Genomic DNA, 15720 nt, shown 5'->3' with positions numbered 1-15720 from the left:
GCCATCTTTAGTTAAAAACTAGAACACCTTTTGTTACCAGAATAAATTTTATATATTTAGTGAAGAATACCATTAGTGAGGTTGTCTGAAATAATATACTCGTGAATGATAAGACTGTAACTTTTGAAGTTTTATGTACAATAGATGAATTGAACAGCAAACAAAATACATACTTTCTACTTGCAGTAGAGATGATTTATGACAGCTAATTCTACTTGGCACATGAAAGGGAGCATTAATAGTTTGTCTTTGGGAAGTGCAATACCTTGCTGCTGTTGCTATATTTTGTCAGTTTTTTTGGTTGAGATACATTTTGCCGTTGTGCATGATAAAAAGGTGGCAGAAGCTTGTTGCTTTGACTTAAGGAAAAGACTAAAATTTATTGATCCTCTCAGTTTTTGAGAAATAGCATACTGTGTTAGCATGTTCTATGTATTTACAATCTTAGCTGACCCAGCAGTAAAGATCACATTCAGTACCTTTCTAGAATATTTGCATTTACTTACATTGTTTACTGAAGCCATTAAAATAGTCCGAGAAGCATTCATTCAAGATTGCCCAGGTAACCTCAGTATGGCCTTGTTGCAACTATAGTTTGTGATACAATTTTTAATTACATGATGATGTATTTTCCACAGGATCTCTCATGTTAGGATGTACAGAATAGGTAGTTTTCACTGAATGAATAGTTTTTTTTCTTGTTTCTCATTCTGTGTGAACTCCATGCTATATATTTCACAACCTTCTTGCCACGTTCTGAAGTGAAGGTGATGAATTTCCTTTCCAGTGTTCCTATGCTGCTGCTCATTGTAGTGTTTTTTAACCTCTTTACAAGCATAAAATGTGTCTTCTTTCATTGGCTCCTGGTCATATTCATTCTTGCTGCTACTGTTCTCTGTTCATTTTTTGGTAGCTTACCTTACACCTTTTTCATTCTTACACCCATCTTTTGTGCCTCTCTAATCTTTGGTTCTCTCCTTCCTCCAAAACTGTGATTATATATGTATTTTTTACAACAGCTTTTCTAATATAGACCAAAATTACATGAATGATTTTCATTCTGCTGTTTAATTATGAATATGTGAAAATGGGTATGCCTTTGTGAAAGTTCTGGATGTTAATTAAAAGCACTAACTCTGTGTAATGATATGTAAATATCGCTAGGAAGAAGGACAGCAGTTTGCTACTTTGTTGAAAATACAAACAATTTTGGGTTTAGCATCTGAAAATTGAGTATGGTGTAGTTCATAGTGAGGAACAGAGAATGATGAACACTCTTCAGTGGTTATAACCACATGTTCAAACACAGTCATCCTTCAGTGCTTAACAAATGGAAAAATAATACATTCTGTAAAGAAATCTGTATCTGACAAATGATAACATTGACTTTTAAGTGGCTATTTGGTACAGTTATGTTAGTTATGTGTTTAGATCACCAAAACATTTTTATGCACTGTGTTTTTAGAATTAATAAGATTTACTCTTTTTTCTTTTCTTTTTTTTTTTAAGGCTTCATTTTTTGTTTGTATCAAGAGGTTGCTTGAAAAACATAAATGGGGATTCAGCGGCAAAGTAAAGGCTTTGTTATGACAGTTGAGATAATATGAAGAGCATCAGTATTAACAGTAAAATTGTAATGAATGTAATTACTAAAAACTAATGCATTATATATTAATGAATTTTCTGTTGCCTCCTAAATAGCAGACCACAGTCATTTTTCAGATAGTGATTATTCAGAGTCAAATTGTCCAATGATTTTTATTTATCTTATACATTGGTATTTGTCAGCTTATACAAGTATCTGTCTGTAAGACCTCCTGGAAAGGATTTTGTCATGTGAATACTCTTTGCTGTTGCCTAATTTCTTTTATCATCATTTCACCAGGTTTGTTCTTGGATTTTCTAGAGTGACGCTACTGGCATGTGCATGTTCAAAAGAGCTACCACTGACATGTTTGTATTTGATCTGCCACTAGTCAGTGTGGTTTTTTTGTTTTTGTTTTTTTTGGTAGAGAAATGTACTTCAGATGTTCTTGATGTATTCGTACTATTGTTACAAGTGGCACTTTGCCCATTTTTACCATTTTGTGTTGCATTATGATCTGATTCAGACTTCCCTCTCTTAAATGAGGGGAAAAAGCTTTATCAGCTTCCTGAGAATTATTTTAGATCTATGTGAAACTGTTTTGTATTTAAATATTCTCCTCCAGACAAAAAATGACCTGAATCTGCAAAGGACAGTCTGTTTCAGTTCAGGTTCCTTACCTATTGCACTTACAGTATAGTATTTTCAAGCTGTCTGGTAGACTACATGACATCTCCTGCCAGTGGTGGTATTGACTAGTCTGGTTTGGTCATCTCCTCCCACTGTCCAATCCCTTATCCTCGAAGTTAGCTACTGTTTGTACTACCCTATTGAGACCATCATGTGGGAATCATGGTCTATGTTCTGTTTTGTAGCCTTGTCCAGACTCAAACTGCCTTTTTTCTTTTCTTTTTTTTTTTTTTTTTTTTTTGAATGTGTTGGACTTGGAAAATCAAATTATTCTCAAGTAAGCTTCTAATTGATCTTCTGTGACCTGAATTTTCACAGATAACCTTTCAAGTTGAGAAATCCATATGCTGAAAAGATATTGTCAAGCAAAATGAACTTCACATGAGTGTATCTTTTTTAAAATCTTCTCAAGCACAGAATTATTGGCCTGGCAGTTTATTAATTCTTTTTGCACCTCTCCATCAACTCCATTTTCTAAAGTGCAACATTTTTACTCATGAATCTTAAATAAACCACCATGCAAAATAAAAGGCTTTGACATTTTTCATGCAGAAACATATGACTTTGTTTTTCTCTGCAGTGTTAAGTGTGACAGCAAGTACAGTGGTCTATCCATCAGTTCATGATGAAATTTTATCCGAGCACTGATAATAATGTATGTTTTCTTCACAGGAACACCGAGATTTTTAGTAAATTTTGTAAATTAAAAACCATGCTTAAAACAAGAAAAGTACAATACTAGTAATTATTAGTGTAATACTCTCGTATTACACTCGTACACAACACTCGTACAATATGGCATTGCAAATATTAACTGAACAGCACCAGTAAAAGTATAATTTTGCTGATACATTAATGCTGTTTTGTAGATCATTCAGTATGGCTGCTTGGGCTTCTTTTCCTTGGATTATCCTTTCAACTTTTTTTCAACAGATAGTGGGGTGACCTTTTAAGACAGCTATTTATTTGTTGAAAGCGGAGGCATATTATTCCCTTTAATGAAAGGAATTTATGAGAATTTGTACTTGGCAATCACTGGTGCCAAAGTGGGGTCAGTATAATGTGAAGTATTGTCTAATGTAACATCTATAATAGCATAAAATTACGGATTATTTCCCCACTTTTGAAAGATATTTTTATTAATCTTGCTACTAATGTAGTTTTAAAACCATACTCTATTGCATACCTATATAGATCCTTATGGAGACTATGCCTGATGAAAGGGTTTCTCTGTGAAAAATCTTCAGGGAAGAAGAATGTTGTGGGGAGGGTTCCCGAGGTTTTGTTATGGGCTCAGTGTGACAGGAAGAAAGACACATCACTGCAGACTTGATATCAGTTATAAGCCTCTATTGGGTTACTTGATTAAACATTAAAAAAATGTATGCAAGGAAATTTCTTTCAGAATTAGTGTTACTTCCAAACTTACACATTTTCATGCCTGATGTTTATATACCTTAAATACAGATCAGCAAATTTGACCCTTTAAGAGTGACTGCTATAATTTAGTATTGTTAACTATTTTCAGCATGATATTAATTAGAATATGCAAGTTAGCTGCATGAAATGAAATTTACTTGATTAAAGCAATGTCGATAAGAGGTAATATTGATGTAGTACTCCTTTATATTATTTCTTAAGAGGAGGTTAAGTTTGTCACATGAAGAAATCTTACTAAAAGTAAGATATCGGATATCTGTAACTACATTGTGCTAAGGCTTCTCAAAAACTGGAAGACTGAAGGCCAGGAAACATCTGAGAGATGTGAGACTAATTTAGCAAATCTGTATCACTTCTAAACCTTCAGTCTGATTTGGAGGAAGGGAGGTTTTCACCAATTTTTCTTTAAGCCTTTTGTCTCAAGAAAGGGCAGGTAGGAAAGTGGTATTAATCTATTTTTGCCACTTTTATCTCACACTAAGTGCAGCTTGGTTGCTCCCCATCTAAATAGAGCTAGCTAAATTGTCCTGCCTTGTGATCAGAGGGTACACTTAGCTGGACCTGTGAGGTGTTCCCTACTTCTTGTCCTAGGAGTCGAAAAATATTTTCGTATAGCACTTGCTGGATTTACATTAATATGGGAGAAATATGAGAAAGATGCTTACTATCAAGAGAGTGAGACTTTATGTTTAATGTACTTTTTTTAAGGTTCAGAAAAACTGTTTAGATGTAGCAGCTTTATAATGATTGGAACTTAATGCAGGCAATCTAAGTGCTGTATCTGATCCTTATTGAATCAGCAGGAAAATAATGCAGTAGGCTGCATCCTACTTATTAAATAAATGTGTCTTAAAAAACAAACAAATAAGCAAAAAAACCCAAGCCACCAGCAGAGCAATTGTTGAGTATTCTAATACTGTAAGACTTGTACAATGCATTTGTAAGCTAATGATTTACAGAAATTAGCATACTACTTGGAAAAAATTTAGGAATACTGTCTCATTCAAGGACAAGTGTAGACTGACTGAGAGAAGAGTACAAACCTACAAAGGTATGTTTGAGCTGTGTGTGTGGGGAAAAATGCTCACAGCTGCTGTGCAATTTAACTTAATCCTATGCGTAGTGCATCTCATTTGAGCGAGTACAAATAGACACAGTGTATAAATAGAAGAACAGTTTACAGGGTGCAAGTGGGTTTTGGGATCAGGATTTTGTTTTAGTATATTTGTTAATACTTAAGAACAACTAAGCTGTCAGTACTTTAGAGCTTTAAAAACACTTCTCTAGTCAGCAGAAGCTCCAACATAGTTTTTGAAGTTAGCTTAATGTAGTTTTTTCTTTTGTCTATATTTGTATTTATATACTTTTCAGCAACAGTTCACCAGCGTACCTGGCACTGACATTGTCTTGAAGTGATTTACATTTCTTAGTATAGAAAGTATTAAAGGCTTACAGAGTTTGGTTAAAAATTCTTAATACTGAAATTTACATTGGCCTGTTCCTAAGCAGAAAAATACAGCATTCCAATTTCCAGTTCTGTTAATGTAATATATTTTGGGAACCATAAACATATGCCATGATAAAGACTTCCATGCCTTAAAAGTAGGAATAATGTATTAAAATCTCAATGATTGGTGAGAGGTTTTCAAATCTTAGAATGTGCTTTTATAGCTTTGAATATGATCATTCCATCTTCACTGTTGGCATTTTACTTTTTTCCCCTAGTATTTACAAAATTATTGTTCTATATTGCCTGTAACATATTTCAAGAAATAAAATACAGTTGACTATGTGACTTGCCGTTGTTCTCTTATATTGATTGACCTTTATATTGATAATGAAAATCTGTTTTTATTGATAAAGCACATTGCAATCCTGAAAATTGTCAGTAATGTGTCTAATGTGATCTATTAACATAATAAAATTATTTCTTTGTGTGAATTTCATAGTCCTTTTAGCTAAAAATCTTATAATAAAAGTCTATTCTGACTAAATAAACTTGGAAGTTGTATGAAGACTACAGTTTTACACAATTTTATTTTTTTCTTCAGTTTTTCTGAGCATTCAGAATAATTTGTTGCTTGGCTGAAGTTTATCATTCTTAGTTTTTGCCCACAGGAATATGGGTTGAATAGTGTGTGACTATGCGTTCAAAATGACAACCACCATCTGCGTGCTATGGTATTTCCTGCGTTTAGAACCTCTGGGCTTGTTGATTTCTTTTAGTTTTAAAGATGGTTTTTACTCTGTCTTTTAAGACATGAATATTTTACATAAGGAGGTCTTAAAGAATCTTAGGACTTCCCTGTTAATTTGGAGGGAATAAATTTTATTTTGAAATCAGTACTGTCCTGTAATCCTGGAACTTAAATATTATTATTAAATAATAATAGTTAATAGTAATAAATTACTACTAATAAATTAGTAATATTATTAAATAATGAAAATATTCTTGTTTTTAGGAAATAGGTGTTATATGCTGACTTTGTCAGCAGTGCTAGTTCAGTCAAGAAGTTCCCATGCTTTCCCCAACCTTGTCACTCATTCCTGGCCCTAGGCTGTGGTTGGTCACCTCGTTGCTTGCCTGACCTGTTAGTAGCTCCCTGAGCTGGGGGCTGGGAGCTTGCAAGCTGTCAGCAGGACTTAAATTTTCCCTCCACCTCCCTGGCAAGGTGGGGCTGAGCTGGGCGCTGTGGGCTCGCAAGGTCCTCGTGAGTGTGGAAGTAGAGGTTATCCCAGATGGTCCCTGCAAGGCTTCCTCTTGTTGGAGAGACTTGCTCAGGAGAAAGGCTTCCTCTGTCCTCATCAGGCTTGGAGGAGCTGGGTGTCCTGAAAGTCGCGGCTGCTGTAAACCATGATAGAGATAATAGCTGGTTGTAATAGATGTCGTCTTCTCTGTGATAAAGTGACTAAACTGCTGTTAAATAGCTTTATATGTGTCAGCAGAAGTATTTTGTTAAACAGACTTAAGCATCTATGTATATATTTGTCTTTACTATATTGGATCAATGTCTCGTTGAAGTATTTGCTTATGTTCTTGGGGAGGAAATAAAGGTCTAGTGGATATTCTGTAAACCAGATTGCTGAAGCAATCTGTTTTGTTTAGGTTTGGGATTAAAGTCGGCTTCACGGCTCCTGCTTCTTCCTCAAAATAGGCAGGAAAATGCTTTCATATATGAATGAGGTTATTAAATGTTTACTTCAGTGATCCATATGTAGACATTATAGATTCTTAGATGCAGGACAGTGTAAATATACAAAACATTTTTCTGTTATGCAAAACAAATATATTGTATTATAATTAATGGTTTAAATGGTTCGATGTGCTTGCATTTCCAAAATACACAGTGACACTTTCTGTAAGAAAAAAATCATTCAAGTGGCAGCACTGGTATGACTACTTAATTTGTATTTCCACCACTGATTATAATTCTCCTTATAGGTTTCTGTGAATCATTAGGAAAGTTATAAGCAAAAGCTGCAGTTTCTTTCATGTTTTTCTTGTTTTACAGCATAGAATAAAAATAGATATTTTGTTAACTCTCAGCAACCCTATAACTGATAACGAATGTAATTGTATACTTAAACAGTCCTAAATTTGTTTCTGTCTGATCTGCATTCCCACCCACTCTAGACTAGAAAATATTCTGATACTAACAATATAAAATAATTTAAGTAGTCTCTTTCATGATAAATGGTTCAGTGAGACAGATTGTGTTGTAATGATACCCATTTAATGAAACGGTAAAAATATGAGAATGGTAATTAAATTCTGTCAAACTTATTAATTGTAATCATATCTTTTTATAGCAGAGTTGCTCAGCACAAAATTAATTCTTGCCTCCTGTAGTGAATAATATACATAGTGCAATTTTCTGTACTTTTTTAAAAATAAAAGGTAGTAAATTAATTGTAATGTAAGCAGATCTTACTAGACAGATTATAGTAAGAATGCATACTACTAAAAGATAACATACTGATTACTTAAATATAGGAAAATGATTGATACATCAGAATTTTATCATAAACAGACACAATGTCGTAAGTAGAGTAAGAGATGTTTATCATCATATACTGAAACATTCCATTATCTCCTAGAATTTTGAAATTGTCTTCTTCCTAGACCTTGTATGTACTCCAAGCAAAAAATAATTGATTGAAATTTTTTTCCTGAGTAGGCTGAGATCACATTAAGTGTCTAATATAGCAGTGTGTTTTGCACAGTCATGCAGGCCTTGCTGTCTGTAAAGTTAATACGCTTCTGGAATTTCAAATGGAGAAAATTTTTTTTTTAATTTGGTTTTTGATTGTTGCTGTTTTCATTGACTAATTGTGATTTGTGTTTGCTCTGAGGTGTTTTATTCCAGATATATCATTTTAAGCACAATGTTTTTCACTTTACTCTTGTAGATGAACTCCAAAGTTGTTTCTCTGTCCTCTTTAGCCATGTAAGACCTTTGTGGCATGTTTGCTTGACCTAAAGCTGTTTGCTTTTAATTAATTTCTGGTTTTGATGATATAGGACTGGTCTTTTCCTTTTTATGAAACACAGAATACATAATAACTCAGGTTAATGTAAATTTGTGTTATAATTGCATGAAAAAGTTTTGCAAATGCAAAATATTTTCAGTTCTGTAAGACAAAAGCAGTGCACTAAGAATTAGGCCATCAACTGTTATTTAGTGGTCACTAGAAAGAGTACCACATATGGATGTCACAGTCATTAACTAAATGGAGTCTCGTGCTCTAATAGCAATGTTTCCTGTTGTTGAACAAAGGATGCTTTAGTAATTCAGGGAAAAGCTAAGCATACCAAAACTGTTTTAAAGAACAAACTTTAAATTGTACTTAAGTATAATTTAGTGTACGTTTTCCATAAGGGGAAGCACTTGTATTTATGCGCTCACATCCATCGACTCTGAAAACACTGATGATCACAGCAATGACTTAGAAATGTGTCTGTGTGTCAATAACATGGCAGCGTGCAAGACAGACACTGGTTATTCAATGTGAAGCAATTTTGCATTAACTTTTTAAGCCTGCCCTGCACAGTCCTTTTCTATAAATTATGTCATGAAATACCACTTGTTATTGCGAGGATTTGTATTATAACCTAGCATGGAAGCGGTTAGAAAAATTATCCTTTTATTTCATGTTCAAGTACAGAGATTTAGTATTAATTTATTTTGTTATATATATTATATACTAACAAAACAAGCAGCGCTCTTTTCCAGGATTACCATCTTTAACCTGACCTTGCTTTCTCCAAGAGAAATTATATTCATGCAAGCTATACATAGTCCTTAAAGTAAATTTTGCATGAGCAAAAATACCAAATTTATTTTCTTGGTTCATATAGGGTCATATAGCATACTTCTGTTTGCACTGCAAAATGCAAATGAATGGTGCCTCATTTGAGTACTCTGAACTGTGGAGGAGACACAAGAAAACCGAACAACTTCCCACAAAATCTTAATGTTGTTGTAAAGCATTCAAATAATGGACTCGAACCACAAGCTGGAAAACATTAATTAAACTTGATAGTATTTTTGTGGTTAGATTTGCAAATAAAAAAAATACAATTGATTTAGTTGGTAATGTATTTAGAAACTTTTAATGGGTTGGGATGGTAGGTATTGCCTGTGGCACAGGTACCAAGCTCCTTTGGAGAATAACGTGGTTGTGGAATATCCTTTTATAAGATCTTGGAGCAATCTCAAGACACCTCCCCCAACTGCCCCAGCAGCTGACCAGTTAGTACTTCATTTATATCTGCTTTAAAATAAAATGTTACCTAAGGGTTCACGCGTAACATCATCTAAATTTGATTCATACATTTAAGCAATTGCTCGCTTACATATATTTGTTTTTTCAGGGTTTTCCAGGACCTGGACAATATGAAATAGAAAGTCAGTTTCAGAAGAGTAAAAATACAGTACAGAAGGGAAAAAAATTTCTACATGCTCCTTTTCTATCACAGTCCAAAGTAAGCCGCCATACTTTGTTTTCCTCTTTATGTATTATAATAACATGAATAGTAAAGCAATAAGGTAACTGACAAGAAATAATAATTGTAGGGTGTTCTGTGACTGCTTAATTTTTTCTGCGTGTGTTTCTGCGTTGCTTAGTCTAATTGTTGACAATCGAAATATATATGAATACGCCCCAGAAAACCGTTTTAATAGACTCAAATAGGTGTTTATTGAAGTGAGAGTGTGTGTTTGTGTTAAACGAGTTTAGGTTTGAAAGCTCTCAGGTAAATGAGAGAACTGAGTCTCACTTTATTGCATATGCAGCCCACAGAGGAGGGTTCACAGGCATATCAGTGGTTGGAGAGTTCATTCAACTTCATCTAGTTTCATGCTTGATTCTTAGGTGTGTGCTCTGAAAGGCTAATGGTGGAAGTAAGTGAGATCTTTTTTTAGGTGTGTAGACCAGTGCGACACATAGCATGTATACACTAAAATGGGTACTGTCACGTCTTTAAGGAAGGTTTTCACTGAACCATAGGTCAGGTGTTGGATTCTGTCATGTCTGAGCTGTTTACTCCCTTTCTGAAGCGGAAGATGTTTAAAAGTAGTTTTATTATTTTTGTAATATGCATATGTCACTAAGCTAAGTAATGGCTTTCAGCTGTTAGTGATCCAAGGTGACTTTTTCATGATTCTATGACCAACTGTGAAAAAATTTTTTTTTAAATTATCAGGAAATAATCAAAAAATATGAAGCTGACAATATGCATTACATTCTAGTATAGTCTTTGAACAAATCTTTCCTTCTCATCTCTCCTTCTATTATTGCTCCAAAGGTCTCCTTTTCTCCTATCTGTATTTGTTATCTCAGGAAGTATTTAGGACAAAAGCTAATTTTGTATCTATCAATTAGATTATCTTTCTGTTTTTTAGTCTCACTAATAATGCATTCAGATTACAGCTGAATAAGCCTTTATCTGGTTCTTGAACACTCTCAAGAAATTTTTCTTCAGTAAGTTACTCATTTGGTTTGTCAAGGCAGTTTCTTCTTTTCTCACAATTTATATTCAGCTAAAATTTGCTGTATCATTTTTATTTTGATTTTTTTTACTTGGATTTTAATTTTTAAATTCCCAATAATCCATATGTCACAGTTGTATAAGAGCCAGGCTTTAAGTAGGTTATAGCTTCTAAATTTTAGCAAATAATAATTTTCTTCCTCTGCTCTATATTTCAGAAGCGCTTATTTTCTGAAAATATTTTCTGAATTTTTTCATGAGAAAAAAATGCCAGGTTGGATATTCAAATTAAACTGTCTTAAAAACAAGAGTCTAAATTGTTTTACCTGTTTTGTCAGTGATGGTGAGCACAAGTAAGTGCAAGTAAACTTGTGGTTTGCACTGGTGACTGGAAAATGATTTCATTGCAGAATATGAGTTTAAAGTCATGTGGTTTGAATGAGATTTTAAAAGCCATGTGAGTTAGCAATACATTGCCTTTCAGTGTGACTTGTGTATTGCTTGGACTGTATCTAAGCTAGTAAGTACAGTAGGCCAGGGTTTGCACTCTATACCAAGGTTTAATCTCTGGGCCCACAGACAACTGGCGTGACATAGCTCATGTCCACACAGTTAAATCTGTTTACGGAAAAGACAAAGTGGCCATATGTGAATAGTCAGATGGGAATGATCTGCACTCACCCTCGGAGGTGTAGGCTTTCTCTCGAGAATGCTAGTTGACTTGGGCTAAAAATGATATTGCTCTCAACTAAAGAGGAGGGAAAATCTCATACCAGTGTTCAGGACTGTGCCCTGAACCTGCAGAGTTCATTAGTATAGATGCCTATTAGACATTCTGACAATTTTTACCCTCTGTGTTCAACTTTCTGAACGTACAGATCTACCTCACAGTTTCATTTCAGCTTAGGTGTGACCTGAGCCTGAACAGTGGTAATACGGTCAGTCACTGACTTGACCATTACCTGTAATTTCATCTCTCCAGGTGAAAACATTAAGTGCCAAGGGTATCTGACGGTATTTTGAATGAGACCTTAGAATGATCTCCTTTATGTTCTTTATGGAGAATAGGTACTTCACGCTGTTAAAGAAGTGGATCTGCCATGGTTTACTTACCCAATATTTCCCATTCTTGTCTTTATTGTTTTGTTATATGTACTAGTTGGCTGATGGTATGGCTGTATGTAAGTATCAGAGTATAAGAAAACCCTCTGATTTCTGCACTATTGTATACAATATGCCTCGTATATAGAGAGAGCAATGATGTAAATTGCTAACGGAGAGGCATAATTTTTCAAAGGAATGCATGTCTTTGAAAACATGTCTATCTACATCATGAACACATGGGCTGACTGAATAAGCATTTTGTGTATTGTCAGCTATTCGTATGGCTATGTATTCGTGCACATGCATGCTATTTGTACAAGCAAATTCACAGTTAATACATCAGAGTTGAAAAATCACTCCTATGTGATCAGAAAGATGGTGATAGCTGCCACTATTTCTGAATTACATGTATTATGAAAGAAAGAAACACTGTACATGTACTGTACTGATGTAAGCACTTTATGTAGTTTCCGAATGTGCTGCAGGCTGTCATTGGCATATTTTTTCCCCTTGTGCTTCACTAGAGATTTCTACCTGCGAGATCAATCACACCAGCTCCTGGCACGTATAATGAACCACACATGGCTCCTGAGTCCTTGAACAAAACATCGGGAATGAAAAGGATCCCATTTGGTCAAACTGCTGTTCGATTTACTCCAGACTACAGGCTAGAAAAAACACCAGGTTTGTAATTAATCCAAATACTGCTGATATCCAGATTACCTAACCTAATTTTAGTAAGATGGATATTGTGGGACATGAGCAATTAATTATGTAATTGAAAACACAGTAAATATGAAATTAATTTGAAATAAAAATACTCTAAGAATTAGAGAAAATGTAAGTATCAAAGACTAAGTTATTTATACTAGATTTTGGCCAAAGGGGATGCAAATGTGGTCTCTAGCTCACCAATTTTAGGGGGTTTCTAAGAAGTGTGAACCCAACTTATCTATGATAAATACAAACTAATTTATAATAGTGTGGTTTGTTTACTTCATTTATAGGATTCCTACCTAAGGAAAAAGCAATGTAAATGGCATCTGTGGATGTTGGTTCTCCCCTCTCCCCCCCCCCCCCCCATTTTGGGCTAGTATAAAATAAGGCTGTTTCTTCAAAATACAGGCTCTATAGTTAGCTGTCAACAAAACAACAAAGATGCAATCTTTTTATGGAAAGTGTGATTTTTGCTGAGGTCAATATGTACTCTATTAATTATGTTTTCACCCTGTTGGCAAGATTATATCTCACACCAATTTAGTAGTGATACGTATCTTAATTTATTATCCTCACTCTAGTGCTTTAGGTGAGGTAGACATACACTGACCTTCTTCTAGAGGTTGTGCAGGGTAAATTTTACCTGATGTGAAATGATTTTGTGTCTCTGTGGCTTTTCTTCAGATATTCTTATTCTTGCCTTTCAAATGTTCTGTGAGCAGAATGCAGTGGAGACCTTAACAGTATACTGATTATCATCTGGCAAATATTCAAATATTCAGGTGCATATATAAAGAATAGGTACATCCTGAAATTACACCTATACCTAGCATTTGAATTTATTTGAATAGCTAAGTAATATTACCTTTGTTATGCAGAAACAACAGCTCTACTCCATTTGAGGGTGTATTACACAGTTCAGTGTTCGGTCTGCAGACGTTGGTTTACTTCGTATGTCTGCAGTTTGCATGTATTAATGGTAGCGCACATTCACGTAGCGCACTGCTTTGTGGTTGGTGCATGGTTACGTAAAGTGAATGGTGACTTGCCATACCAGTTCATCTCAGTCATCTGATGTGAACAAGCACTTTGAACAGAGACTTGGGTTCTCTGTAGCTTTTTCCCATTTGCTTCTGTTTGTTTTGTCCTCAGGTGCTTGCACATCATGCTAATCATCAGCAACTCATTGGTTTCTGGGAAGCTTACTTTTTGGCTCTGCTTGGCATATGTGATGGTTTTGTTCACTGACTTGCAGGCCAGTTGTCTATGCCATCTAGGTGAGGGATGTGTACCCCCCTGCTATTTTATCAGCCAGTCACTTAAGTCCTGCACTAAAAAGGGGATATTCAGAAATAACACAGCGTCATCCCCAGATCTCGTCGCTCACCCAGTCTCAGACCATGAACAGCATGTGAGGCATCGCCCTTAGCACCTTTTACATTTTCAGTGCTGAATTGCATGAAGAAGCCATTACCTCAAGAGACTGACCAGTGGTTTTCTGTTGGTCTGTTTTTTGCTTTGGGGTGATGGTCCTGAGACTTGGTTGCTAATGGTAATTACTGAGACTCAAGAGACCACATATTTAAGTTTTTGGCATAAAAACCCATGTCCGATTCTTCTGAACAATGCTGAAGACAAATGTAGAAGATGATACTGATTCTTTCTGTTTTCATCAGCACTGCTGAGGGTAAAGTCTGAACCCCTCTCTCCTTTACCATTGACAGACATTAATTTTGAAATAGTTTTCAGCTCAGCTGTCAACTTCTTACTAGCAATCCCTTAAAGTATACCTGGAAGCCATATGCTTGGCCTCTTCCACTGAGCATAGCTGTGTATCACATTGGATGTCTCAGTTCTCAACACTGCCATTAGAGATTACCCAGTACGATTTGCCTCCCTGCTATCCTGTGACGATCTGTCTAAATCTTTTATTAGATTCCTCTCGTATAAGCCTGCTTCAACATGCAGAGAAGTCTCCGTTGTTATTCAAGTCTCTACAGTCATTTCCCCTCTACCAACGGGGAATGGGGAAGGTTACACAAAAATTATCTTTTTTGTAATGAAAAAGAGGAGGGCAACCCATACTGGACTTGGACCTATGGTGTTTTAGTGTAACTATGAACTCAGCAACAGCAAGAACATTTTAATCTCCAGACATCTTTCAGACAATGAAAGACCCGATTCAGCACTTGCGTGGTCATTTTATCCCAATGAAGAAGTCTTTCATGTCTATTAGACATGATAATAAAATCATCGTGATGCCTTGTTAAAGGCTCACAAGATTGTCTTCAAACGTGTTACTGAGAAAAATTCTCTCACCTTTTAAGTAGTCAATCATCCGCTTGGTACAAAGTTGCATTCAGTATTTACAGATAAATTATCTTTCCTCTGCTATCTAAATACCAGACAAAATATGAAAGTGTTCAGCAGTGCATACTGCATAGATTTTGGGAATATAACTGTAATCATTATACAGATAGAAATTTTTCAGCCAACCAGTATCTAAACTGAGAGTATTTTGTTACAATAAAAAGACAGAATGCTTTTGAAGATGTATGAATAGTTATGCTATAACACAGTTAGAAAAAAATGAAAACTGCATTGCAGGCTTACAGAAATGTTTTGACTTTTTTCAGGCCCTGCATTCTATAACATTCTGAACCACAGCATTGAAAATGAAAGTTTAAAAAATATAAATTTGGCTTATATAAAGAGAGTAGCTTTTGGATCTTCAACTCCTCGAAGTTTACCTCTTTATAAAAAGGGAGAATTTTGTACTCCTGGCCCTGCTGATTATCAGGTAACTTTTTTTGGAAAAAAAAAGTCTTTTAAAAAGAAAGTAAAGAAAGGTTAAAAAAAAAAAAAAAAGCCTGAGGATTGAGTTATACTAGTATTTTTCTAAAAGTATACATGCCTAATGAGTAGTATGTTTTGAAGAATTATTTATATCTTGTAAAAAAGAGGTAACCAATAAAGAGAGAGCATTGTACTGAGTACGCCCGAATAAATATGTCTAAACTTTTCTTTATTTTTCTAGAATTTAGTGTTCTGCTCTTTTGTAGAACTTACAAGCTTAAATTAAAAAAAAAATGCTGTTGACGTATTTTGTCATGCAAAGCAGAGCATATTTTAATTACAATGATAACAAAATTTATCTTTTTCTGAGCAATTAAAATTAAAAGGACAATGTATG

The 15720-nt window shown here is 34.8% G+C and overlaps 1 protein-coding gene across 1 annotated transcript in view; it reads left to right on the top strand.

Moving 5' to 3' along the window:
- STPG2 (sperm tail PG-rich repeat containing 2) overlaps positions 1–15720 on the top strand; it is a 146440-nt gene that overhangs the window by 34036 nt on the left and 96684 nt on the right. Inside the window, exons 7-8 of the mRNA XM_064511542.1 lie at positions 12335–12494; positions 15164–15327. Of these exons, the coding sequence (XP_064367612.1) occupies positions 12335–12494; positions 15164–15327 (324 nt within the window). The remainder of the gene's footprint in view (positions 1–12334; positions 12495–15163; positions 15328–15720) is intronic.

The sequence above is a fragment of the Dromaius novaehollandiae genome, chromosome 4 (assembly GCF_036370855.1).
Source record: "Dromaius novaehollandiae isolate bDroNov1 chromosome 4, bDroNov1.hap1, whole genome shotgun sequence".
Lineage (NCBI taxonomy): Eukaryota > Metazoa > Chordata > Aves > Casuariiformes > Dromaiidae > Dromaius > Dromaius novaehollandiae.
Note: the sequence above shows the minus strand (reverse complement) of the source record. Positions and strands in the feature narration are given on the sequence as shown.